This window comes from Myotis yumanensis, unplaced genomic scaffold (genome assembly GCF_028538775.1).
Source record: "Myotis yumanensis isolate MYYU_CA2020_CCGP unplaced genomic scaffold, mMyoYum1.0.hap1 SCAF_24, whole genome shotgun sequence".
Classification (NCBI taxonomy): Eukaryota; Metazoa; Chordata; class Mammalia; order Chiroptera; family Vespertilionidae; genus Myotis; species Myotis yumanensis.
The window spans coordinates 10,712,037-10,739,536 of NW_027223775.1; the positions used below are offsets into that span (position 1 = coordinate 10,712,037).

General features: G+C 47.3%; 2 protein-coding genes and 1 pseudogene across 3 annotated transcripts in view; 2 read left to right on the forward strand and 1 right to left on the reverse strand.

Annotated features, from left to right (window-relative positions):
• ARSL (arylsulfatase L) overlaps positions 1-7,155 on the forward strand; it is a 27,634-nt gene extending 20,479 nt beyond the window's left edge. The window contains 3 exon segments of the mRNA XM_070402703.1: positions 1,930-2,092; positions 3,712-3,833; positions 6,794-7,155. Of these exon segments, the coding sequence (XP_070258804.1) occupies positions 1,930-2,092; positions 3,712-3,833; positions 6,794-7,155 (647 nt within the window).
• Positions 7,156-9,292: 2,137 nt separating this feature from the next.
• ARSD (arylsulfatase D) overlaps positions 9,293-27,500 on the forward strand; it is a 22,098-nt gene continuing 3,890 nt past the window's right edge. Inside the window, exons 1-8 of one of the 2 annotated variants that reach the window (XM_070402698.1) lie at positions 9,293-9,399; positions 13,393-13,542; positions 15,152-15,273; positions 17,720-17,842; positions 19,455-19,878; positions 21,840-21,976; positions 23,263-23,442; positions 27,011-27,173. In XM_070402698.1, coding sequence (XP_070258799.1) covers positions 9,365-9,399; positions 13,393-13,542; positions 15,152-15,273; positions 17,720-17,842; positions 19,455-19,878; positions 21,840-21,976; positions 23,263-23,442; positions 27,011-27,173 — 1,334 coding nt within the window. In that variant the 5' untranslated portion in view covers positions 9,293-9,364. The remainder of the gene's footprint in view (positions 9,400-13,392; positions 13,543-15,151; positions 15,274-17,719; positions 17,843-19,454; positions 19,879-21,839; positions 21,977-23,262; positions 23,443-27,010; positions 27,174-27,500) is intronic. The other variant, XM_070402699.1, reaches the window with a different exon arrangement.
• LOC139000671 (U2 spliceosomal RNA) lies at positions 21,375-21,465 on the reverse strand (annotated as a pseudogene).

Genomic DNA, 27,500 nt, shown 5'->3' on the forward strand with positions numbered 1-27,500 from the left:
TCTCCCCTGCCGGCCTGATCGCCCATAACTGCCCTCCCCTGCCAGCCTGATCGCCCCTAACTGCTCCCTGCTGGCCTGATCGCCCCTAACTGCTCTCCCCTGCCGGCCTGATCGCCCCTAACTGCCCTCCCCTGCTGGCCTGATCGCCCCTAAGTGCCCTCCCCTACCGGCCTGATCGCCCCTAACTGCCCTCCCCTGCCAGCCTGATCGCCCCTAACTGCTCCCTGCTGGCCTGATCGCCCCTAACTGCCCTCCCCTGCCGGCCTGATCGCCCCTAACTGCCCTCCCCTGCTGGCCTGATCGCCCCTAACTGCCCTCCCCTGCCAGCCTGATCGCCCCTAACTGCCCTCCCCTGCCAGCCCGATCGCCCCTAACTGCCCTCCCCTGCCGGCCTGATTGCCCCTAAGTGCCCCCCCTGCTGGCCTGATCGCCCCTAACTGCTCTCCCCTGCCGGCCTGATCGCCCCTAACTGCCCTCCCCTGCCAGCCTGATCGCCCCTAACTGCTCCCTGCTGGCCTGATCGCCCCTAACTGCCCTCCCCTGCTGGCCTGATCGCCCCTAACTGCCCTCCCCTGCCGGCCTGATCGCCCCTAACTGCCCTCCCCTGCCGGCCTGATTGCCCCTAAGTGCCCCCCCTGCAGGCCTGATCGCCCCTAACTGCTCTCCCCTGCCGGCCTGATCGCCCCTAACTGCCCTCCCCTGCCGGCCTGATCGCCCCTAACTGCCCTCCCCCTGCCGGCCTGATTGCCCCTAAGTGCCCCCCCTGCAGGCCTGATCGCCCCTAAGAGCTGTCCCCTTCCAGCCTGATCGCCCCTAACTGCTCTCCCCCTGCTGGCCTGATTGCCCCTAATTATCTCTGCCTTGGCACCTGCCCCCGTGGCTTTGTCCGGCAGATGCCTGGTCTATCCAGTCTAATTAGCATATGACCCTTTTATTCATATAGAAGTATTTCCCCCATTCACCTCTCCCAGCCCGCCCCCACCCCACCCCCCCACCCCCACCCCAAGCCTTCATCCCTCTATCGTCTGCGTCCCCGGGTGACGCATATACACATACAGGTTCATGGGTTGATCTCTTCCCACCCACCCACCCTCCCCTGCCTTCCCTCTGTGGTCCCCCCGTCTGTTCGATGCTTCTATGTCTCTGGGTCTATTTCTGATCGTCCGTTTACCTGGTTCATTTGATTCCACAAAACTGGCCCGGCCGGCCTGGCTCAGTGTTTGAGCGTCGACCCAGGAACCAGGAGGTCATGGGTTCGATTCCCGCTCAGGGCACAGTCCCGGGTTGCGGGCTCCATCCCCAGTAGGGGGCATGCAGGAGGCGGCCGATCCATGATTCTCTCTCCTCATTGCTGCTTCTCTCTCTCCCTCTCCCTTCACCTCTGAAATCAATAAAATATATTTTTAAAAAATAGACCAAAATGGAGGTAGTTACGTATTTGTTTCTTTCCTATTTCTGTCCAATACACTTGACAATTTCTAGACTCTTGTGTTGTCCAAATTGCGGACACGAATTTGCAGAAGGCAATTAATCAATGTTTCTTATCGATATATTTTTAAAAATATTTTATTGATTTTTTTACAGAGAGGAGGGGAGGGAAATAGAGAGTTAGGAACATCGATGAGAGAGAAACATCGATTGGCTGCCTCCTGCACGCCCCCCACTGGGGATGTGGCCGCAACCCAGGTCCATGCCCTTGACCGGGATTCGAACCCGGGACCCTTCAGTCCGCAGGCCGACGCTCTATCCACTGACCCACACTGGCCAGGGCTCGTCACTGTTTTTATCTCTCTATCCCTCTCCCTTCCTCTCTCTCTCTCTCTCTCTAAAAAAAGGGGGAAAAATCAATAAAAATGTATTTTAAAAAAATAAAATAGAAATAGACTGGACAGTCCCCTGGCGATTGCTCACGATGTCATTTCCTTGCAGGTGGCAAAGGCATGGGAGGCTGGGAAGGCGGGATCCGGGTCCCCGGAATCTTCCGGTGGCCGGGGGTGCTGCCCGCCGGCCGGGAGGTCCACGAGCCCACCAGCCTGATGGACGTGTTCCCCACCGTGGTCCGGCTGGGGGGCGGCCAGACGCCCCAGGACAGGTACCGGCCGGCCCCTCCCGAAACGACAATTCAACGTTGCACACAGACAACATACGTGTGCCGTGTCCCTGCCCCTGTCACACGGTGTATGTAGAGTGTCCCTGAAGGCGGGGTCTGGGAACGGACGCAGGGGTCCTGTCATGTTCTCCTGGGATCAAGTATCTGCTGTATTTTATTTTATTTTATTTTATTTATTTTATTTACTTTATTTTTTTATTATTTTATTTAATTTTATTTATTTAATTTTATTTATTTAATTTTATTTATTTTATTATTTTATTTTATTTTATTATTTTATTTTATTATTTTATTTTATTTATTTAATTTTATTTATTTTATTGTTTTATTTTATATATTTAATTTTATTTATTTAATTTTATTTATTTTATTATTTTATTTAATTTTATTTATTTAATTTTATTTATTTTATTGTTTTATTTTATTTATTTAATTTTATTTATTTAATTTTATTTATTTTATTATTTTATTTAATTTTATTTATTTAATTTTATTTATTTTATTATTTTATTTTATTTATTTTATTATTTTATTTTATTATATTATTTTACTTTATTTATTTTATTTTATTTATTTTATTTTTTTATTATTTTATTTTATTATTTTATTTAATTTATTTATTTATTTTATTTATTATTTTATTTTTTATTTTATTCTATTTTATTATTTTATTTTATTTATTTTATTATTATATTATATTATATTATATTATATTATACTATATTTATTATTTTATTTTATTTTATAAAAAATACTAGAGGCCCGGTGTATGAAATTCATGCATGGCGGTGCAGGGGGTGGGGGTGGTCTCTCAGCCTGGACTGCACCCTCTCCTATTCTGGACCCCTTGGGGGAAGCCCGACTGCCGGTTTAGGCCTGATCCCTGACAGCCCTCTCACAATCCTGGACCGATGGCTCCTAACTGCTCCCCTGCCTGCCAGCCTGATCTCCCCTAACTGCCCTCCCCTGCCGGCCTGATCGCCCCTAACTGCCCTCCCCTGCCGGCCTGATCGCCCCTAACTGCCCTCCCCTGCCGGCCTGATCGCCCCTAACTGCCCTCCCCTGCCTGCCTGATCGCCCCTAACCGCCTCTGCCTCGGCCCCGCCACCGTGGCTTTGTCCGGAAGGACATCCGGAAGACATCCGGTCTAAGGAGCAAATTACCCTGTTATTAGTATAGATTTTATAAAAATATATATCTTTAATTTATTTCAGAGAGAGAGAGACAGACAAAAACATCCACGATGAGAGAGAATCACGGACCGGCTGCCTCCTGCACGCCCCCTACTGGGGACCGAGCCCACAACCCGGGCTTGTGCCCTTGAGCAGGAGTCGAACCCGGGACCTCCTGGTTCCCAGGTGGATGTCGCTCAACCACTGAGCCACACGGGCCGGGCCGGTCAGCTTATCTTTGCCCTCGATACACAATAACATGAGCCGAACAATCCGTTGCCCCGTGAGCATTTAATCAGAGATGCTCTGCGTAGCCGAGCAGGTGGCCGGCTGCGCCCCTCAGCTCGCCAAGTTTTGCGCTAACTTCCCGCGCACACGCGCACGCGAGCGGTACCCCAACCCCGTGTCTCCCCGGGGTGCTGTCTGCAGGGTGGTGGACGGCCGGGACCTCCTGCCCTTGCTGCTGGGGACCGCCCAGCGCTCGGACCACGAGTTCCTCATGCATTATTGCGAGAAGTTTCTGCACGCCGCGCGGTGGCACGAGCGAGACGGTGAGTGGCCCAGGACGCACCCTGACACCCCCCCCCTCCCCAACCTCCATTTCTGCCGGAAGCCCATTTTCACGGTGGCTCTGCTATTAGCTGCCAATCATCGCTTTGTTCTGGGAGACGAGGGGGGGCGGGGTTACCCATGGGTTAGGCGTGACGTCATAGGCACACTCACACGCGCGCGCGCACATTTGCACACGCTCCCGCGCGCGCGCGCGCGCCTGACCCTGACCGTGCAAGTGCATTATTTTCAGATGCATCGATTGTCTTTGCTTTTTCCTGCTAATATGTATTTGAGGATATTTTTATTTATTTGTTTGTATTTCTTTTTTTTATAAATTTTGTATAGATTTTATCGATTTTAGAGAAGAAGGGAGAAGGAGAGAGAGAAAGAAACATCCATGGTGAGAGAGAATCATGGACCGGCTGCCTCCTGCGCGTTCCCCCTGCTGGGGATGGAGCCCGCAGCCTGGGCATGTGCCCTCGACTGGGATTCGAACCCAGGACCCTTCAGTCCGCAGGCCGACGCTCTATCCACTGAGCCACACCGGCTAGGGCTTGAGTATACTAGTATTTTTATTGATTTTTTTTTTTTTTTTTTAATAATCAGCCGAGGATATTTTTCCTGTTGGTTTTTAGAGAGAGGGAAAGACAGAGAGAAACATCGATTTGAGAGAGACACATGGATGGGTTGCCTCTTGCACGCGCCCCGACCAGGGCCTGGGCCCCGGACCGGATTCGAACCCGGGACCCTTCGGTCTGCAGGTCGACGCTCTATCCACTGAGCCACACCGGCTTGGGCCTTAAGGGATATTCTGCACACACTCACACAGTTGCACACACAGGCACACACTCCCATGTGCACACATATGTCCGAGTCTGACTCTAACCACCTTGCAAGTCTATTGTTTTCACCTGAATTACTCATTTTTGGGGGCTAATCTCCACCTGAGAATATTTATTTTTCGTTTTTATTTATATATGTTTCTTTTTTTTAAAATTGATTTCGGAGAAGAGGGGAGAGGGAGAGAGAGAGAGAGAAACATCCATGAAGAGAGAGAATCATGGATCGGCCGCCTCCTGCACGCCCCCTACTGGGGATCGAGCCTGCAACCCGGGCATGTGCCCTTGACGGGGAATCGAACCCGGGACCTCCTGGTTCACAGGTCGACGCTCAACCACTGAGCCACGCCGGCCGGGCAGACTCCCTCCTTTTTCATGGCTGCGTACTATTCCACTGTGTGGCCGGACCCCACGCTGTTCCCTCCATTCACCCGTTCTTTGATGGACATTCACACTGTTCTCGCCTTCCGGCTACTGCGAGTCAACCTCCTCTGCGGCTCAGCATCCCCTCTCTCTCTCTGATTCATTTTTATTTTAATGTTTTATTGATACTTTAGAGCAGCGGTTCTCAACCTGTGGGTCGCGACCCCTCTGGGGGTCGAACGCCCCTTACACAGGGGTCGCCTAAGACCATCGGAGAACACATATATAATCACATATTGTTTTTGTGATTAATCGCTATGCTTTCATGATGTTCCATGTGTCACCATGAAAATCCATCCTGCAGATCAGATATTTCCATGACGATTCATCACAGCAGCCACATGACAGCGATGACGTAGCAACGAGAATAATGTTATGGTTGGGGGTCCCCACAGCATGAGGAGCTGTATTCAAGGGTCGCGGCGTTAGGGAGGTTGAGAACCACTGATATAGATAGATATATAGATATAGATATAGATATAGATTATAGATGATATAGATATGATGATATAGATATAGATGATATATAGATATAGGTGATATAGATATAGATATAGATGATATATAGATATAGATATAGATATAGATATAGATAGATATAGATATAGATATAGATAATATAGCTATAGATGAGATATAGATGATATAGATATAGATATTGATATAGATATAGATATAGAGATAGAGATAGAGATATACATGATATAGATATAGATATAGATATAGATATAGATATAGATATAGATATAGAGATAGAGATATAGATGATGTAGATATAGATGATATAGATATAGATATAGATATAGATGATATAGATATAGTGATGAAGCAGCAACGAGAATAATGTTATGGTTGGGGGTCCCCACAGCATGAGGAGCTGTATTCAAGGGTCACAGCCTTAGGAAGATTGAGAACCACTGATATAGATAGATATATAGATATAGATATAGATTAGATATAGATGATATAGATATGATGATATAGATATAGATGATATAGATATGATGATATAGATATAGATGATATATAGATATAGATATAGATATAGATATAGATGATATATAGATATAGATATAGATATAGTGATAGAGATATAGATGATATAGATATAGATATAGATGTTATAGATATAGATGATATAGATATAGTGATGAAGTAGCAACGAAAATAATGTTATGGTTGGGGGTCCCCACAGCATGAGGAGCTGTATTCAAGGGTCGCGGCCTTAGGAAGGTTGAGAACCACTGACATAGATAGATATATAGATAGAGATAGAGATAGAGATAGAGATAGAGATGATATAGATATAGATTATATAGATATAGATGAGATATAGACATAGATATAAATGATATATAGTGATGAAATAGCAACAAAAATAATTTTATGGTTGGGGGTCCCCACAACATGAGGAACTGTATTCAAAGGTCGCGGCCTTAGGAAGGTTGAGAACCGCTGTTTTAGAAAGAGAGAGAGAGAGAGAGAGAGAGAGAGAGAGAGAGAAACATCCCTGATGAGAGAGAATTAAGCATCAGCCGCCTCCTGAGCGCCCCCTGCCGGTTGGGGATGGAGCCTGCAACCCGGGCCTGTGCCCTTGACCGGGAATCGAACCGGGACCCTCCAGTCCGCAGGCCCAGGCGCTCTACCCACTGAGCCACACCGGCCGGGCGCGCTGTAACTCCTGCCTCTCCCTCTAGGGGGCGCCATATGGAAGGTGCATTACCAGACGCCCGTGTTCCACCCCGAGGGCGCGGCCGCCTGCTACGGGCACGGGATCTGCCCCTGCTCGGGGTCCGGGGTGACCCGCCACCACCCCCCGCTGCTCTACGACCTCGCCCGGGACCCCTCGGAGGCGCGCGCCCTGACCCCGGACACGGAGCCCGCGTTCCACCGGGTCCTGGAGCGCGTGGCGCGGGCCGTGGAGCGCCACCGCCGGACCCTGGGCCCCGGGGTCCCCCTGCAGCTGGACGGACCCCTCAACACCTGGCGGCCGTGGCTGCAGCCCTGCTGCGGGGCGCTCCCCGGGTGCGGGTGCGGCCGCGAAGGGGGCGGACAGTGAGTGCGCGCGGCCGCCGGGGGACGCCCGGGTTGCCTGGGGGCCGGGATGTCTCCATCCATTGGGGATATTTCCATCCATTGGGGATGTCTCCATCCATCGGGGATGGAATCAGAGGCCGCTGGGACGTCCGGGCGCCCGTGGGTGGCGGCGGGGGGGGGGCGGGGGGGCGCTGCAGAGCTGGGGCGATGCTGACAAGAAGGGGAGGCAATGGAACCGTCCTGGACCATCTCCATTTAGGAAAAGGTGCCCGTGTGGGCTGCTCGGGCCACGCAGAAGGGGAGTGACGCAACAGGCGAATGACGCAATAGGTGGCACAATAGGCGAGTGACGCAACAGATAATGCAACAGGCGAATAACTCAACAGGCCAGTGACGCAAGAGGCAGGTGGCACAATAGGCGAGTGACGCAACAGGTGAATGACGCAACAGGCAAGTGACGCAATAAGTGAATGACGCAACAGGCCGGTGACGCAATAGGTGGCACAATAGGCGAGTGACGCAACAGGTAATGCAACAGGTGAAGGACGCAACACGCCAATGATGCAACAGGCGAGTGACAAGCCAAGTTCCTCCTGCTGCAGGGCTTTCTCCACAAAGGACCCCAAGTCGCCCCCGGCCCCCTAAAGGCTGCTTCTTCGTCGCCATAAAGAGTCCAAGACCAGAGGTAACACACGGATTTATTGACCCCACAGGACACAGTGGCCCTGACCCGGATTGGATGGGACCAGCATTAAAGAACAAAGATTCTTCACTGTCTTTTTCTTTGTTTTAATATATTTTTTATTGATTTCAGAGAGGAAGGAAGAGAAACATCCACGAGGAGAGAGAATCATGGACCGGCGGCCTCCTGCACGCCCCCGACTGGGGATGGAGCCCACAACCCGGGCCTGTGCCCTTGAGCAGGAATCGAACCCTGACCTCCTGATTCCTAGGTCCACGCTCAACCACTGAGCCACGCCGGCCGGGCTCCTTACACTATTTAATTGCAGCAAAAGTCAAATTTTATTGATTTTTAGAGAGAGAGAGAGGAAGGGAGTGGGATAGAGAGAGAGAAACATCATGGACTGGCTGCCTCCTGCACGCCCCACACTGGGGATGAAGCCGGGCAGGAGGCCGCTGATCCATGAGTCTCACTCCTCATGGATGTTTCTCTCTCTCTCTCCCTCTCTCTAATCAATATATCTACATATAAAGAGTGTCCCAAAATTCACGCAAGATTTGAATGTTGCGTGAGCATTCACAACAACAGCAACAGAAAATAAAAGCCTGATTTGACTCGGTTGATTGGATCAGATTCTAATATCTGTTGCCCTTGGATGTCAATCCCTTCGATTCGATCAGCATCACCAAGTACCAATGACGGCCCAGGAGCAGGGACAAGGAAGACCCATGAAGACCGCGGCTTTGCGTCTGTGCCAGCAAAGCCGGGGAGGCCGTTGACCCGATGTGCTGTTCCATACAGAACCCTAGACTGTGTCCTTTATGAATCAATAAAAAATTTACAATTTTTCATTATAAATCTGTGTTTTCTGTCAAAATTACTTCTTGCGTGAATTTTGGGACGCCCTATATATATATATATATATATATATATATAAGCCAAGTGACCAAGCGACCGAGCAACCGGAACCACAGCTGGCTATGATGTGCGCTGCAGCCGCTGATAGGGGGGTGGGGGCAGGCTGCCCTGCCAGCCTCCTGGGGCCCCTTCACCCCCGCCCTCAGGCCTGCCCCCAGGGCGCCCTCCACCCGCCCCACCCCGACACCCCAGATCCTGCCCCCTATGGGACCCCCCCAATCGGGGGCGGGGCCAGCCGGCCCCCCCACACCCTGTCAATCCAATCAGGGCCAGGCTGGCTGACCAAACTCCCCCGACCCTCCACCCAGCCTCCGGGATGGGTCCGGCTGGGGGGGCGGAAGGGCCCCCAACCCCACCCTGGCTCCGTGCGCCCGGGCATCCAGCAAATATATGAAATCAGCTCCTTTTTGATCCCAGCCGCCCTGGGTGCAGAAAAACCGGTTTCCAAGATTAATTCCCAAAAAAGAAAGAAAATAAAAAGATTAATTCCCAGAAGGCCAAGGAAATTAAGCAGATTAGGGAGGGAGGAGCCCGCACGGTGCCCAAGTCACAGCTCCGTGGGTCGGACTCCGGCCCGGATCGCTCCGGGCAAAGTCCCTCCAGCGCGTCCGGCTCGCGCGCGCTCCGTCCGATGGCGCCCAGGGTACCCGCCTCGCCCGCCGCCAGGTGCGCGGGACCCCAGGGGCGCAGCCCGCACCGGGGCCTGGGCTGGGGGGCGGGGGGCGCACGGGGTGGAGGTGGACGCGAAGGAGAAGAGAGGGGAGGGCGCAGTCCCCAGGGCGAGCGGGGATCCCCTAGAAAGAGAGCTTGCTGTGGGTGTGGCTAGAATTCCCCCAAACCGAGCTCGAGGCCTGGTTAGGGGCGCGCGCGGCAAAACGGCTTGGGTAGCGGCCGTGCCCCGCCCCACGGGATAAGGGGAAGGAGGAGAGGAAGCGAAAGGAGGGAGAGGCGGGAGGGAAGAGAAAAGGCGGAGAAAGTCCGAGAAAGGCCCGCTGGGTCCGCCCCCAGCCTCCGTGCGCCCCTCCCCCGCGCGGCCAGTCACCGCTGCACCCCCACTCTCTAAGGCGCTAGAGGTGCAAACCCCGTGGGGTCCGCTTTCCCCCCCGAGCGCAGCTGTCTCCCCGACAAACCCTGGTAACCTCCCCCACCTCGCTCCTCGGGAGTTGGGCCTCACCTCCGTCCATCACGCTCTCTCCACGACCCGCCCCCGCGCGCCTCAACCCGCAGCACCAAGACACACCATATCCCGCCTCGTGTCCCCCTTTCCCCAACCCTCAACACTCGCCGAGACCCAGCCAGTGCGCCCCTAGCCACGTACCCCTCTTTTCGGCCCAGCGACGAGCTCTCTGGCCACGCCTCCGTCCAGGTCCCCCCAGGGCACGTACTCCCTGAGCGTCCGAACGGCTCATTTCGCAACCCCGGCGGAATCGGGGGATGGGGACCCCCGGATGAGCTGGAGCTTACAGCCCAGAGCCCCCCGGGAATGCGGATCAGGGCCATCCTGGCGCCGTGTCCCTCCCCTGAGTTATAGCGCCGGGGCGGGGGGTGGGGGGCGCCGGGATCCGCCCCGTGCGCTCCAAGCGCCTTTACGCACTGCCGCCTGCGCGCTCTTGGCGCTCTAGCGCGGTAACTGTGTATTGAAAGCAACCGTGCCAAATTCCCCCGACCCGGTCCTGTCTGGGGGTGCTTTTCATCTCTCTCTCTCTCTCTCTCATCCTTTTAATATGTAAATATTCCTCTGCTCCCGGCATTCGCGGGCCCGCCTTCATCATGGCGTAGGCGGAACTGCCCGGGGCTGTTTGGCGACTCCGCCCCGGAAAAGGGAGGCGCGGGCGGGCCGTGGATGCCAGCGCCCCACCTCCTGGCCCGCCCCTTAGGGAGACGTAACTGCTGTGTCCCAATTGCAAAGCGGTTTGAAGGAGGCGCCTGCATTCAAACAGAAACCGGAGTTTGACACCGCGCGCCTGTTCCAAGTTTTCCCGCGTTGTGCGCTTTTACGCAAGTAACCCGGACCAAAGGAACCGCCTATAGACGCCACCCGGTGGCAAAGCCTGAATTCAGCGGAAATGTAATTTAACCTGCAGGTTAGAGCTGGTTAGACAGGGCGACTTTTCGTCTGTTTACGTAAAAAAACAAACATTCAAAGCTGTAAAGCATTTTTGTGAGTTTATCTGAGCCACGCGGTTGACAATTGCCGGGAAGCAGAAGTTCAACGGATTGAGACAATGTTCCAGAGAATGGCGGTTTTTCACCGTTTTATTTTATTTATTTTTTATTTATTTCAGAGAGGGAGAGAGAGAGAGAAAGAGAAAGAGAGAGAGAGAGAGAGAGAGAAACATCCATGATGAGAGAGAATCATGGATCGGCTGCCTCCCGCACGCCCCTAACCGGGTATCCAGCCCACAACCCGGGCATGTGCCCTTGACCGGATTCGAACCCGGGACCCTTCAGTCCGCAGGCTGGTGCTCTATCCACTGAGCCAAACCAGCTAGGAACCACCTTGTTTTAGGGCAGTGGTTCTCAACCTTGGCTGCCCATTAGAATCACCTGGGAATCTTTTTTAAAACCCTGATTTCTGGGCCTCGTCCTCGGGAAATTGTGTTTCTTTGTTCCTCATGTTGTGGCCCCACCTACCCCATAACAAAGAAACTGAATTTCCGGAGGACGAGGCCCCAGAAATCAGGATTTTTTAAAAAATATATTTTATTGATTTTTTTACAGAGAGGAAGGGAGAGGTATAGAAAGTTAGAAACATCGATCAGCTGCCTCCTGCACGCCCCCCTACTGAGGATATGCCTGCAACCAAGGTATATGCCCTTGACCGGGAATCGAATCCGGGACCCTTGAGTCTGCAGGCCGACGCTCTATCCACCGAGCCACACCGGTTAGGGCAAGAAATCAGGATTTTTTAAAAAAAGATTCCCAGGTGATTCTAATGTGCAGCCAAGGTTGAGAACCCGCTGTTGTAGACAAATACAATCCAGTGGGTTCCTATGAAACCTATTGGGGATGGATTAAGGGAGGCGGGAGAAAGCCAAGCCGGGAAACCTCTGGGTTTGGATAAAAAGGAAAATGATTGGCACACGCTTCTTGGAATTCACTGAAGCAACCGTGAACTCAGTAGCAATGAAGGGGCATTTGTGGTCTGTGTCCTGGGGGTGGGGGGTCTGGGAAAAGGGAAGTTACAAGTGACCCAGGCATTCATTTCACAGGTTATGTCACCTTAGCTGCAAAAAAAGACAACAGGCTCATTAAAGATCTAAGTTGAACCCTAGCCGGTGTGGCTCAGTGGATAGAGCGTAGACCTGCGGACTGAAGGGTCCCGGGTTCGATTCCCGGTCAAGGGCACGTGCCCGGGTTTGCGGGCTCCATCCCCAGCGTGGGGTGTGCGGGAGGCGGCCGGTCCACGATTCTCTCTCATCGTGGATGTTTCTATCTCTCTCTCCCTCTCCCTTCCTCTCTGTGAAATCAATACAAATATGTTTTTTTTAAAAGATCTAAGTTGATCTTTGTTAAAGAAGATACTGGTGTTAACGTTAAAAAAAACCCATTGAAACCAGTAAAGAATTTTTGTGAGTTTATTTGAGCCCAACCGGTCGACAAATGTCGGGAAGCAGAACCTCACGGGATTGAGATAATTCTCCGGGGAATGGCGGTTACATCTGTATTTATACGTTGAAATCAAAGGAAGGGGTGTAGGTGGGTGACGTGAAATCCATTGGGGATGGATTAAGGAGGCGGGAGCAAGCCAAGCAGGTACGGGGGGGATCCCTGGGATTGGATAAGAAGTGAGATGATGGACACACACGCTCAGGCGGGTGCAGGGACCATGAATATGATAATAATGAAGGGATTTGGGGTCTCCGTCCTGGCGCCCAGCACAGTAGGTGGTGCCCCCGGGGCCACAGAAAAAGGGGCGTTACCAGGTGCCCAGACACTTCCAGGCTGTGTGATCCCAGATGCAAACGGACAGACAGGCTCCGTGAGGGCGAAGGTTGACCTTGTCAGTGACCTTGTCGGCCTAGGTCAGTGGTTGGCAAACCGCGGCTCTCGAGCCACCTGCGGCTCTTTGGCCCCTGGCGTGTGGCTCTTCCACAAAACACCACGTCCGGTGCGATTGAAACTTCGTGGCCCGTGCGCAGAAGCCGGCATTTTGTGGAAGAGCCACACTCCGGGGGCCAAAGAGCCGCATGTGGCTCGAGAGCCGCAGCTGGCCGGCCACTTGGCCTAGGAGGGGACTCCCCACCATAAACTGCTTTCAGTTAAAGTTTAATTTCAGACCATCCTTTGGGGTAACGTTAGGTCTCTGGGTTTGCAGGATCCGGGCCTCCGCTGAGCCGGTCCGGTCAGCCTGTGGCCCCTTTGCATCCACATGTTCCAAAGTCTAGATCTTTTTTAAAAAATATATTTTTTATTGATTTTTTACAGAGAGGAAGGGAGAGGGATAGAGAGTTAGAAACATCGATGAGAGAGAAACATCGATCAGCTGCCTCCTGCACGCCCCCTACTGGGGATGTGCCCGCAACCAAGGTACATGCCCTTGACCGGGATTCGAACCCGGGACCCTTCAGTCCGCAGGCCGACTCGCTATACACTGAGCCACACCGGCCAGGGCCAAAGTCTAGGCCTTTATGTCCGACTCTCGGCTTCTCCCTCCAGGAACCGCTGGCCGGTTCTGGCCGCCCTGTGCCTGCTTCCGGGGCTTTGCCAGTTCAAAGCAGCCGATGCTCGCAAACCAAACATCCTCCTGATCATGGCGGACGACCTCGGCATCGGGGACCTGGGCTGCTATGGGAACAGCACGCTGAGGTACCTGGGCTGGGGAGGGGTGTGTGTGTGTCTGTGTGTGTGTCTGTGTGTGTGTCTGTGTGTGTGACTATGTGTGTGTGTGTCTGCGTGTGTGTCTGTGTGTCTGTCCATGTGTGTGTGTCTGTGTGTGTCTGTGTGTGACCATGTGTGTGTGTCTGTGTGTGTCTGTGTGTCACTATGTGTGTGTGTCTGTGTGTGTGTGTCTGTGTGTGTGTGTCTGTGTGTATGTCTGTGTCTGTGTGTGTGTCTGTGTATGTGTGTCTGTGTCTGTGTCTGTGTGTGTCTGTGTGTGTCTGTGTGTCTGTGTCTGTGTGTGTGTGTGTCTGTCTGTGTGTCTGTGTGTCTGTGTGTGTGTCTGTGTGTCTGTCTGTGTGTGTGTCTGTGTGTCTGTATGTGTCTATTTGTATGTGTCTGTGTGTGTGTCTGTGTGTGTGTCTGTCTGTGTCTGTGTGTGTGTATGTGTGTGTCTGTCTGTGTGTGTCTGTGTGTCTGTGTGTGTGTCTGTGTGTCTGTGTCTGTGTGTGTGTCTGTGTGTCTGTGTGTGTCTGTATGTGTCTATTTGTATGTGTCTGTGTGTGTGTCTGTGTGTGTGTCTGTGTGTGTCTGTGTGTGTGTCTGTGTGTGTGTCTGTGTGTGTGTCTGTGTGTGTATGTGTGTCTGTGTATGTGTGTGTCTCTCTGTGTGTATGTGTGTGTATGTGTGTCTGTGTCTGTGTCTGTCTGTGTCTGTGTGTGTCTGTGTGTGTCTGTGTGTCTGTGCGTGTGTATGTGTGTGTCTGTCTGTGTGTGTCTGTGTGTCTGTGTGTCTGTGTCTGTGTGTCTGTGTGTGTCTGTATGTGTCTATTTGTATGTGTCTGTGTGTGTGTCTGTGTGTGTGTCTGTGTGTGTCTGTGTGTGTGTCTGTGTGTGTGTCTCTGTGTGTCTGTGTGTATGTGTGTCTGTGTATGTGTGTGTGTGTGTATGTGTGTGTCTGTCTGTGTGTGTCTCTGTTTGTGTGTGTGTGTCTGTGTCTGTGTGCCTGTGCCTGTATGTGTGTGTGTCTGTGTGTGTCTGTGTGTGTCTGTGTGTGTGTCTGTGTGTGTATGTGTGTGTCTGTGTGTGTCTGTGTGTGTGTCTGTGTGTGTATGTGTGTGTCTGTGTGTGTCTGTGTGTGTGTGTGTCTGTGTGTGTCTGTGTGTATGTGTGTGTATGTGTATGTGTGTGTCTTTGGCTGAAGAATCCATTGAAAATCTGCCTGTAGCACCAGCTATATTATATCTACATGATTATAGAAATGTATACATTATTTTTTTAAATATATATGTATATGTTTTGATTTCAGAGAGGAAGAGAGAGAGAGAAACATCCATGATGAGAGAGAATCAGGGACCAGCTGCCTCCTGCACACCCCCTACTGGGGATCGAGCCCCCAACCCGGGCATGTGCCCTTGACCGGGAATCGAACCCGTGACCTCCTGGTTCCTAGGTCGATGCTCTACCCACTGAGCCACACTGGCCGGGCTGCAAAGATCCCATTTCCAGGTTCATGGCAGATGCGTTTCCATGGAGGGACCGGCTGAGGCTGGGTGCACGCCCCCTTCCTGAGGGTGTCCTGTGTGTGGTTTGCTCAGGACGCCCAACATCGACCGGCTGGCGGCTGAAGGCGTGAGGCTCACCCAGCACCTGGCGGCCGCTCCCCTCTGCACCCCGAGCAGAGCGGCTTTCCTGACGGGGAGACACGCCCTCAGATCAGGTGGGTGTCGGGGGGACGACAGCGGAAAGAGCAGATGGATGGATGGATTGATACGTAGATGATGATGGGTAGATGGATGGATAGATGATAGGTAGGTAGATAGATGGATAGATACATACATAGATAGATAGATAGATAGATAGATAGATAGAAAGATAGATAGATAGATGATAGATAGATAGATAGATAGATAGATATAAATAATAGATAGATGATAGATAGAGATAGATATATAATAGATAGATAGACAAATGGATAGACATGATAGATGGATAGACACATACTTAGGTTGGTAGGTAGATAAGATGAATGAATAGATAGATGATGGATGGATTAATAGATAGATGATGATGGATAGATGGTAGGTAGGTAGATAGAGAAAATGAATGAATGGATAGAAATATGATGGATGGATGGATAGATAGATGATGGATCAATAGATAGATGGTAGATAGATGATAGATAGAAATAGATATATAATAGATAGATAGGCAACTGGATAGACATAATAGATGGATAGATACATACTTAGGTTGGTAGGTAGATAAGATGAATGAATAGATAGATGATGGATGGATTAATAGATAGATGATGGTGGATAGATGGTAGTTAGGTAGATAGATAGATAGATGATTAGATAGATAGATAGATAGATAGATAGATAGATATAAATAATAGATAGATAATAGACAGATAATAGATAGATGATAGATAGAAATAGATATATAATAGATAGATAGACAAATGGATGGACATGATAGATGGATAGATACATACTAAGGTTGGTAGGTAGATAAGATGAATGAATAGGTAGATGATGGATGGATTAATAGATAGATGATAGTTAAACACATAAATGATGAAAGATGGATAGATGATGGATGGATAGATAGATGATGGATAGATAGAAGAATGAATAGACATATGATAGATGGATAGATACATACTTAGGTAGGTAGATAGATAAGATGAATGAATAGAAAGATGATGGATGGATCAATAGATAGATGATAGATATACACATAGATGATAAATGATGGATGGATAGATAGATGAATGGATAGATACATACATAGGTAGGTAGATATAGTACATGAATGGATAGATAGATAGATGATAGATAGATATAGATAAGAGATAGATAATAGATAGATGATAGATAGAGATAGATATATAATAGATAGATAGACAAATGGATAGATATGATAGATGGATAGATACATACTTAGGTTGGTAGGTAGATAAGATGAATGAATAGGTAGATGATGGATGGATTAATAGATAGATGATAGTTAAACACATAAATGTTGAAAGATGGATACATGATAGATGGATAGATAGATGATAGATAGATAGAAGAATGGATAGACATATGATAGATGGATAGATACATACTCAGGTAGGTAGATAGATAAGATGAATGAATAGAAAGATGATGGATGGATAGATAGATGATGGATGGATCAATAGATAGATGATAGACACATAGATGATAAAAGATGGATAAATGATGGATGCATAGATAGATGAATGGATAGATAGATAATAGATGGATAGATACATACATAGGTGGGTAGATATAGTACATGAATGGATAGATAGATAGATGATAGATAGATAGATAGATAGATAGATAGATAGATAGATAGATAGAAGATAGATAGATAGATAGATAGATAGATAGATAGATAGATAGATGGATATAGATAGATAGATGATAGATAAACATATAAGAGATGGATAGATAGATGATAGATGGGTGGATACGTAGATGATGTATGGATCAATAGATAGATGATAGATGGATAGACACATAGATGGTGATAGATGGCTAGATAGATAGATGAATGGCTAGATAAATAATGGATGGGTAAATAGGTTCATCATACTTAGATAGGTAGATATAGTAGATGAATTGATGGATAGATTGAATGAATAGATAGATAATAGATCTATAGATATGGACGTAGATAGGTAGATATAGTAGATAAATGGATACATAGATAATGGATGGATAGATAGATGAATGGATAGATACAGACATAGGTAGATATATAGATAATAGATGAATGGATAGATAGATGAAAGATGGATAGACACATAGATGATGATAGATGGACAGATGACAAAAAGATAGATAGATAGATAGATAGATGATAGATAGATAGATAGATGATAGATAGATAGATAGATAGATAGATAGATATAGATATAGATAGATGATAGATGATAGATAGATAGATATAGATATAGATAGATGATAGATGATAGATAGATAGATAGATATAGATAGATAGATAGATAGATAGATAGATGATAGATAGATAGATAGATAGATAGATAGATAGATAGATGATAGAGAGATAAATAGATGAATCCCCAGCCGAGCGTACCCCACTGCCCCCAACAGACACCGCAATGCCCTCTCTGCTCCCCCCCCCCCCAGGCATGGAAGCCAGCGACGGATACCGGGCCCTACAGTGGAACGGGGGCTCCGGGGGGCTCCCCGAGAATGAAACCACCTTCGCGAGGATCCTGCAGCAGCGGGGTTACGCCACCGGCCTCATAGGTACTCACGCTCCTGTCGCCTGACAGGTCACCCGGAGAGCAGTGATGGCGAGAACCGTGTTCCTACAGGGAGAGGGGTCAGGGGTCAGAGCAGCCTTTGGTGCTGGATCTGTGTGCCTTCCCTCTTTTTATGTGCATCTATCTATCTATCATCTATCTATCATCTATCTATCTATCTATCATCTACCTATCATCTATCTATCTATCTATCATCTATCTATCTATCTATCTATCTATCTATCTATCTATCATCTATCTATCTATCATCTATCTATCTATCTATCTATCTATCTATCTATCTTCTATATCTATCTATCTATCTATCTATCTATCTATCTATCTATCATCTATCGATCTATCTATCTATCTATCTATATCTATCATCTATCTATCTCTCCATCTATCTTCTATATCTATCTATCTATCTATCTATCTATCATCTATCTATCTATCTATATCTATCTATCTATCTATCTATCTATCTATTTATCTATCTTCTATATCTATCTATCTATCTATCTATCTATCTATCATCTATCTATCTATCTATCTATCTATCTATCTATCTATCATCTATCTATCTCTCCATCTATCTTCCATATCTATCTATCTATCTATCTATCTATCTATCTATCTATCTATCTATCTATCATCTATCTATCTCTCCATCTATCTTCCATATCTATCTATCTATCTATCTATCTATCTATCTATCTATCATCTATCTATCATCTATCTATCTATCTATCTATCATCTATCTATCATCTATCTATCATCTATCTATCTATCTATCTATCTATCATCTATCTATCATCTATCTATCTATCTATCTATCTATCTATCTTCTATATCTATCTATCTATCTATCTATCATCTATCTATCTATCTATCTATCTATCTATCTATCTATCTTCTATATCTATCTATCTATCTATCTATCATCTATCTATCTATCTATCTATCTATCTATCTTCTATATCTATCTATCTATCTATCTATCTATCTATCTATCTATCTATCTATCAATAGCGGTGATATATATACCTATATATCACATATATATATATATATATATACACACACACACACACACATGCACACATATATATGTATACATATACATATACTCCTATGTATGTACACATATATATGCACTTATATATATAAAAACATATAAATATAAAAATATATATGCACATATATATATGTACACACACATATATATATATACACTTATAGATGTGTAATTATAATAGAAAACATAATAAACATAAAAAATCTCTATATATAAAAGCCTAATCGACCGAAAAACCGAACGACCGGTCGCTATGACACGCACTGACCACCAGGGGGCAGACGCTCAATGCAGAAGCCGCCCTCTGGTGGTCCGTGAACTCCCACAGCCTCCAACCTCCCAGGGCCCCCATCCATGCACGAATTCATACCCCGGGCCTCTAGTATCATAATATAATATATATATAAAGTAATAATTAAGTAAAAATACCAAATCCATAAATAAATAGAACAGCGCGGGGATGAACACAGGGGCCGCCTACGTCCTTCCCGCCTGGCGTCGGGGGGCTCGGTCTCACCAATCGGCTTCCAACTCCAGGAAAATGGCACCAGGGGGTCAGCTGCCAGTCCCGCCGCGACCACTGCCACCACCCTCTCCGGCACGGGTTCGACTATTTCTACGGGATGCCCTTCACGCTGGTCGACGACTGCCTCCCAGGCCGGCCCCCGGAGGTGGACGCAGCCCTGAGGGCCAGGCTGTGGCGTCTCACCCAGTGGCTGGCCTGGGGCGTGCTGACCCTGGCGGTCGGCAAGGCCTGGGGGCTCCTGTCCGTGCCCCGGGGGGCGGTCCTGGGGGCGGCCGGCCTGCTGGTCCTGTTCTTCGCGTCCTGGTACGCCAGCTTCGGGTTCGTGCGGCGCTGGAACTGCCTGCTGATGAGGAACGGCGAGGTGGTCGAGCAGCCCATGGTTCTGGAAGGAACCGCCGGTCGCCTGCTGAAGGAAGCTGTGTCCTACATGGAGAGGTATTGCCGCCTGCATCTTGGATCTTTTTTGTTATTATTCCTAGAGGCCCGGTGCACGAAATTCATACACCGGAGGGTGGAGGGGGTGTGTCCCTCAGCCCGGCCTGCACCCTCTCCAATCCGGGACCCCCCGGGGGGTGTCTGACTGCTGGTTTAGGGTTCGGGCCTAAGCCGGCAGTCGGACATCCCTCTCTCAATCTGGGAACTCTGGCTTCTAACCGCTCACCTGCCTGCCCGATTGCCTCTAACTGCTCTTCCCTGCCGACCTGATCCCCACAACTGCTCTCCCCTGCCGGCCTGGTCGCCCCTAACTGCTCTCCCCTGCCGGCCTGATCGCCCCTAACTGCTCTCCCCTGCCGGCCTGATCGCCCCTAACTGCTCTCCCCTGCCAGCCTGATCGCCCCTAACTGCTCTCCCCTGCCGGCCTGATCGCCCCTAACTGCTCTCCCCTGCCGGCCTGATCGCCCCTAACTGCTCTCCCCTGCCAGCCTGATCGCCCCTAACCGCCCTCCCCTGCCGGCCTGGTCGCCCCTAACTGCTCTCCCCTGCCAGCCTGATCCCCACAACTGCTCTCCCCTGCCAGCCTGATCGCCCCTAACCGCCCTCCCCTGCCGGCCTGATCGCCCCTAACTGCTCTCCCCTGCCAGCCTGATCGCCCCTAACCGCCCTCCCCTGCCGGCCTGATCGCCCCTAACTGCTCTCCCCTGCCAGCCTGATCGCCCCTAACCGCCCTCCCCTGCCGGCCTGGTCGCCCCTAACTGCTCTCCCCTGCCAGCCTGATCCCCACAACTGCTCTCCCCTGCCAGCCTGATCGCCCCTAACCGCCCTCCCCTGCCGGCCTGATCGCCCCTAACTGCTCTCCCCTGCCAGCCTGATCGCCCCTAACCGCCCTCCCCTGCCGGCCTGGTCGCCCCTAACTGCTCTTCCCTGCCAGCCTGATCCCCACAACTGCCCTCCCCTGCCGGCCTGATCGCCCCTAACTGCTCTCACCTGCTGGCCTGATCGCCCCTAACTGCTCTCCCCTGCAGGCCTGATCGCCCCTAACTGCCCTCCCCTGCCGGCCTGATCGCCCCTAACTGCCCTCCCCTGCCAGCCTGATCGCCCCTAACTGCTCTCCCCTGCCGGCCTGATCGCCCCTAACTGCTCTCCCCTGCCGGCCTGATCGCCCCTAACTGCTCTCCCCTGCCGGCCTGATCGCCCCTAACTGCTCTCCCCTGCCGGCCTGATCGCCCCTAACTGCTCTCCCCTGCAGGCCTGATCGCCCCTAACTGCCCTCCCCTGCCGGCCTGATCGCCCCTAACTGCCCTCCCCTGCCGGCCTGATCGCCCCTAACTGCCCTCCCCTGCCGGCCTGATCGCCCCTAACTGCCCTCCCTGCCAGCCTGATCGCCTCTAACCCCCTCTGCCTCAGCCCCTGCCACCGTGGCTTTGTCCGTAAGGACGGCCGGAAGACGTCCGGTCTACCCGGTCTAATTAGCCTATTACCCTTTTATTAGTATAGATTTTTACTTTGTTATTTTTGTTAAAGATATTAAACCGGAAGGAACAGATACTACACTTGATCTGAACCAAAAGGCCAAGAAGTGATCTGTTGTTTTGTTGCTGTTTTTTGTGTTTTTTTTTCAATTTTATTGATTTCAGAGAGGAAGGGAGAAGGAGAGAGAGAAACATCCATGATGAGGGAGAATCAAGGACCAGCTGCCTCCTGCACGCCCCCTACTGGGGATCGAGCCCACGACCCGGGCCTGTGCCCTTGAGCGGGAATCGAACCCGGCACCCTTCAGTCCGCAGGCCGACGCTCTATCCACTGAGCCACACCAGCCAGGGCCCTTTTGTATATTATTGGTTCCGAACCCTCAAGTCTCTGCTTGGAAGTCATGGGTCCCGTTAGCGTTGAGACAGAGGCCGTTATATTTGAAGGTGTATTTTTTTTCTCTCTCTTTTTTCCTTTTTTTTTCCCAGAAATAAGCACCGGCCGTTCCTGCTCTTTGTGTCCTTGCTCCACGTTCACATCCCCCTGGTCACCAGGAGAGAATTTCTCGGGAGGAGCAGGCACGGCTTGTACGGCGACAACGTGGAGGAGATGGACTGGCTGGTAGGTGAGTCGAGGCTGGACCCAGCCTTCCCCACTCCTGGCCTCAGCATTGAGGAGTGGAGACCGCCCGGCCGGTGTGGCTCAGTGGTTAGAGCGTCGACCTAGGAACCAGGAGGTCCCGGGTTCGATTCCCGGTCAAGGGCACAGGCCCGGGATTGCGGGCTCGATCCCCAGTCAGGGGCGTGCAGGAGGCGGCCGGTCCATGATTCTCTCTCCTCGTTGGTGTTTCTATCTCTCTCTCATTCTCCCTTTCTCTCTGAAATCCATAAAATGTATATATTTTTAAAAATAAAGAAAAAATATGTTAAAGTTAGAGCAAGTAGATAAGCAACAGAGAGACCCATTGAAAATATCTTGTAGAACCCGGCTGGTGTGGCGCAGTGGATAGAGCGTCGGCCTGCAGACTGAAGGGTCCCGGGTTCGATTCTGGGTCAAGGGCACAGGCCCGGGTTGCGGGCACATCCCCGGTAGGAGGCGTGCAGGAGGCAGCCGATCCGTGATTCCCTCTCCTCATGGATGTTTCTCTCTCTCTCCCTCTCCCTTCCTCGCTGAAATCAATAAAAGTATATTTTTAAAAAAAATTGTAGACATGGAAATCATTGCCATACGGGACACGGATCACTTAAAATCCAAAAGCCTTTCGAGGTGAGAAGCAACAGCGTTTCTTTGTTGTGGTTGTTTTTTTGAAAGCAAACACATTGCATATAACATTACTATATTTAAAATAGTTTTTATTTGTTTATTTTTTAATGTATTTTATTGATTTTTTACAGAGAGGAAGGGAGAGAGGGGGAGAAACATTGATGATGAGAGAGAAACATCGATCAGCTGCCTCCTGCACGCCCCCCACTGGGGATGTGCCCGCAACCCAGGTCCATGCCGTTGGCCGGGAATCGAACCCGGGACCCTTCAGTCCTCAGGCCGACGCTCTATCCACTGAGCCACACTGGCCAGGATTCTTTCTTTTTCTTTTTTTATTTTATTTTATTTTATATTTTTAGGGCTCTTTCTTTTTTTAAAAAAAATATGTTTTTATCGATTTCAGAGAGGAAGGGAGAGAGATAGAAACATCCATGATGAGAGAGAATCATGGACCGGCCGCCTCCTGCACGCCCCCCACTGGGGATGGAGGCTGCAACTCCTGCATGTGCCCTGGGCGGGATTCGAACCCGTGACCCCCTGGTTCCTAGGTGGACGCTCAACCACTGAGCCACACCGGCCGGGCCCCCCCCATAATCAATGCTGTCTGATTGACTGTGTCCCGATCACGGTTCCATTTTTTTCCTGAAGGCAAAATCCTCGAGGCCCTGGAAGAAAATGGGTTGACCAACTCCACCTTCACCTATTTCACCTCTGACCACGGCGGCCATTTGGAGGCCAGAGACGAGCAGCTGGGCCAGCTGGGCGGGTGGAACGGCGTCTACAGAGGTGAGACCCCTGGACACGGGGGTTCGAGACCGGGTCCGCCCGGTGAGTCCCGCCGGGGAAGGTGGGCGGGTGGCTCAGTGGGTAGAGCGTCGGCCTGCGGGATGAAGGGTCCCGGGTTCGAATCCCAGTCAAGGGCACAGGCCTGGGCTCTGAGTTCGATCCCCTATTTTAAATATAGTAATGTTATATGCAATGAGCATTGATATTTCAAGAAAGATGATTTTGAATATAAAGTTCATGCAATACACATTAATATCTCAAGAAAAATGATTTTAAATATAACAATATTACCTGCAATAAATATTAATATTTCAATAGGAAGTATTTTAAATATAGTAATGTTATATTCAATGAGCATTGATATTTCAAGAAAGATGATTTTGAATATAATGTTCATGCAATACACATTAATATCTCAAGAAAAACGATTTTAAATATAATAATATTATATGCAATAAACATTAATATTTTAAGAAAAGCTATTTTAAATATAATGTACATGCAATGAACATTAATATCTCAAGAAAAACGATTTTAAATATAATATACATGCAATAAACAATATTTCAAGAAAAGCTATTTAAATATAATAATATTATATGCAATAAACATTAATATTTTAAGAAAAACTTTAAAATATAATATACATGCAATGAACATTAATATTTCAAGAGAAGCTATTTAAATATAGTAATGTTATATGCAATAAACATTAATATTTCAAGAAAAAAGGTTTTAAATATAATAATATTATATGCAATAAACATGAATATCTCAAGAGGAGCTATTTTAAATATAGTAATGTTATATGCAATGAGCATTGATATTTCAAGAAAGATGATTTTGAATATAATGTTCATGCAATACACATTAATATCTCAAGAAAAAGATTTTAAATATAATAATATTATATGCAATAAACATTAATATTTTAAGAAAAGCTATTTTAAATATAATGTACATGCAATGAACATTAATATCTCAAGAAAAACGATTTTAAATATAATAATATATGCAATAAACATTAATATCTCAAGAAAAACTATTTTAAATATAATGTACATGCAATGAACATTAATATGTCAAGAGGAGCTATTTTAAATATAGTAGTTATATGCAATAAGCATTAATATTTCAAGAAAGGTGATTTTGAATATAATGTTTGTGCAATACACATTAATATCTCAAGAAAAACGATTTTAAATATAATAATATATGCAATAAACATTAATATTTTAAGAAAAACTTTAAAATATAATATACATGCAATGAACATTAATATTTCAAGAAAAAAGGTTTTAAATATAATAATATTATATGCAATAAATATTAATATCTCAAGAGGAGCTATTTTAAATATAGTAATGTTATATGTAATAAGCATTGATATTTCAAGGAAAATGATTTTGAATATAATGTTCATGCAATAAACATGAATATCTCAAGAAAGACGATTTTAAATATAATATACATGCAATAAACATTAATATTTCAAGAAAAGCTATTTTAAATATAGTAATGTTATATGCAATAATATTTCAATAAAAGCTATTTTAAATATAGTAATGTTATATGCAATAAAGATTGATATTTCAAGAAAAATGATTTTGAATATAATGTTCATGCAATGAACATAATATCTCAAGAAAAACGATTTTAAATATAATATTATATGCAATAAACATTAATATCTCAAGAAAAGCTATTTTATTTTATTTTTTATTTTTTTTTAAAATATATTTTATTGATTTTTTACAGGGAGGAAGGGAGAGGGATAGAGAGTTAGAAACATCGATGAGAGAGAAACATCGATCAGCTGCCTCCTGCACATCTCCCACTGGGGATGTGCCCGCAACCCAGGTACATGCCCCTGACCGGGAATCGAACCCGGGACCCTTCAGTCCGCAGGCCGACGCTCTATCCACTGAGCCAAACCGGTTTCGGCGGAAAAGCTATTTTAAATATAGTAATGTTATATGCAATAATTTTTCAATAAAAGCTATTTTAAATATAGTAATGTTATATGCAATAAAGATTGATATTTCAAGAAAAATGATTTTGAATATAATGTTCATGGAATAAACATTAGTATCTCAAGAAAAACGATTTTAAATATAATAGTATTACCAAAACTGTACTAACATAGTATAATATGACAAAAGTTGTAGGAGATACTAAAAATCTGCAAATAACAGGATTACTTCTATTATATTCTAACATATTTTTTTCTCTGGCTCTATTTTTTTTTTTAAGAAAAACAGTTTTACATATAATAATGTTCCATGCAATAAACACCAATTATTCAAGAAAAACTATTTTAAATATAATAATGTTACATGCAATAAACATAAACATTTCAAGGAGAAAAGATTTTAAATTTTAATTTAATTTAATAATATTACCCAAACTCTACTAACATCATATAATATCACAAAAGTTGTAGGCGATATTAAAAATCTGCAAGTCACAGGATTATTTCTATTATATTCTAAAATATTTCTTTTCCTCTGGCTCTATTTTTGCTTATCAGTTTATGCTGTTCGTTAAATTCCACAAATGAGTGAGATCCCGGGATATCTCTCGATCTTCCACTCTCTCTTAACCAAAAATTTCAATGAGAAAAAAATACCCTCACGTGAGGATGAACAGACAACAAATAAAAAATAATTAAAGGCGCCTGGCTGGTGTGGCTCAGTGGTTGGTATTTTAACTGATTTTGAGAGAGAAAAGAAGGTACATTGATAGATAGCTAGATGATAGATAGATAGATAGATAGATAAATAGATGATAGATAGATAGATAGATGATAGATAGATAGATAGATAGATAGATAGATAGATGATAGATAGATGATAGATAGATGACAGATAGGTAGACGGATAGATGGATGAAGATAGATAGATAGATAGATAGATAGATAGATAGATGATAGATAGATAGATAGATAGATAGATAGATAGATAGATAGATGATAGATAGATGATAGATAGATAGATGACAGGTAGATGGATAGATGGATGATAGATAGATGATAGATAGATAGATAGATAGATAGATAGATAGATAGATGATAGATAGATAGATAGATAGATAGATAGATATAGATAGATAGATGATAGATAGATAGATAGATAGATAAGATAGATAGATCGATACATGATAGATAGATACATCTCGATTGAACAGATTTTTTAAAAATATATTTTTATTGATTTCGGAGAGGAAGGGAGAGGGAGAGAGAGAGAAACATCCATGAAGAGAGAGAATCATGGACCGGCCGCCTCCTGCTCGCCCCCCACTGGTGGTCAAGGCTGAAATCCAGGCCTGTTCCCTGACCTGGAATCGAACCAGCGACCCTCTGGCTCACGGGTCCACAGCTCACCACTGAGCCACACTGGCCAGGCCTGTCCTATGTCCGAATTCCAGGGGGAGGGGATGTTGACTGCACCCCCTGCTGGTGGGGGGGGCATCACAAGGTTTTGGGACAGTCGCTGTGGCCAGTTTGGGGGGACACAGCTCCCCAGGTGTGTGTGGGTGTGTGTCTGTGTCCACACGGGTGCACCCAGGTGTGTGTCCACCTGGGAGTCCTGATGGTGTCCTTTCCTTGCAGGTGGCAAAGGCATGGGCGGCTGGGAAGGCGGGATCCGGGTCCCCGGGATCGTCCGCTGGCCCGGGGTGCTGCCCGCCGGCCGGGAGGTCCACGGGCCCACCAGCCTGATGGACGTGTTCCCCACCGTGGTCGAGCTGGGGGGCGGCCAGACGCCCCAGGACAGGTGCCCGTGGGAGGAGGCCACCTGGCCGCTCATTCCTGCCTCATCGAGGCACCATCTCTCACCCATCTATCCATCAGCTATCTATCTATCTATCTATCTATCTATCTATCTATCTATCTATCTATCATCTATCTATCTATCTATCTATATCTATCTATCATCATCATCATCCATCCATCCATCATGTCTATCCATCTACCTATCTATCATCCAGCTAGCTAGCTATAATCCATCCATCCACCCATCCATCTAGCTATCATCTATTTGTCTATCTATGTATCTATGTATCTATCTATATCTGTCATCTATCTATCTATCATGTATCTA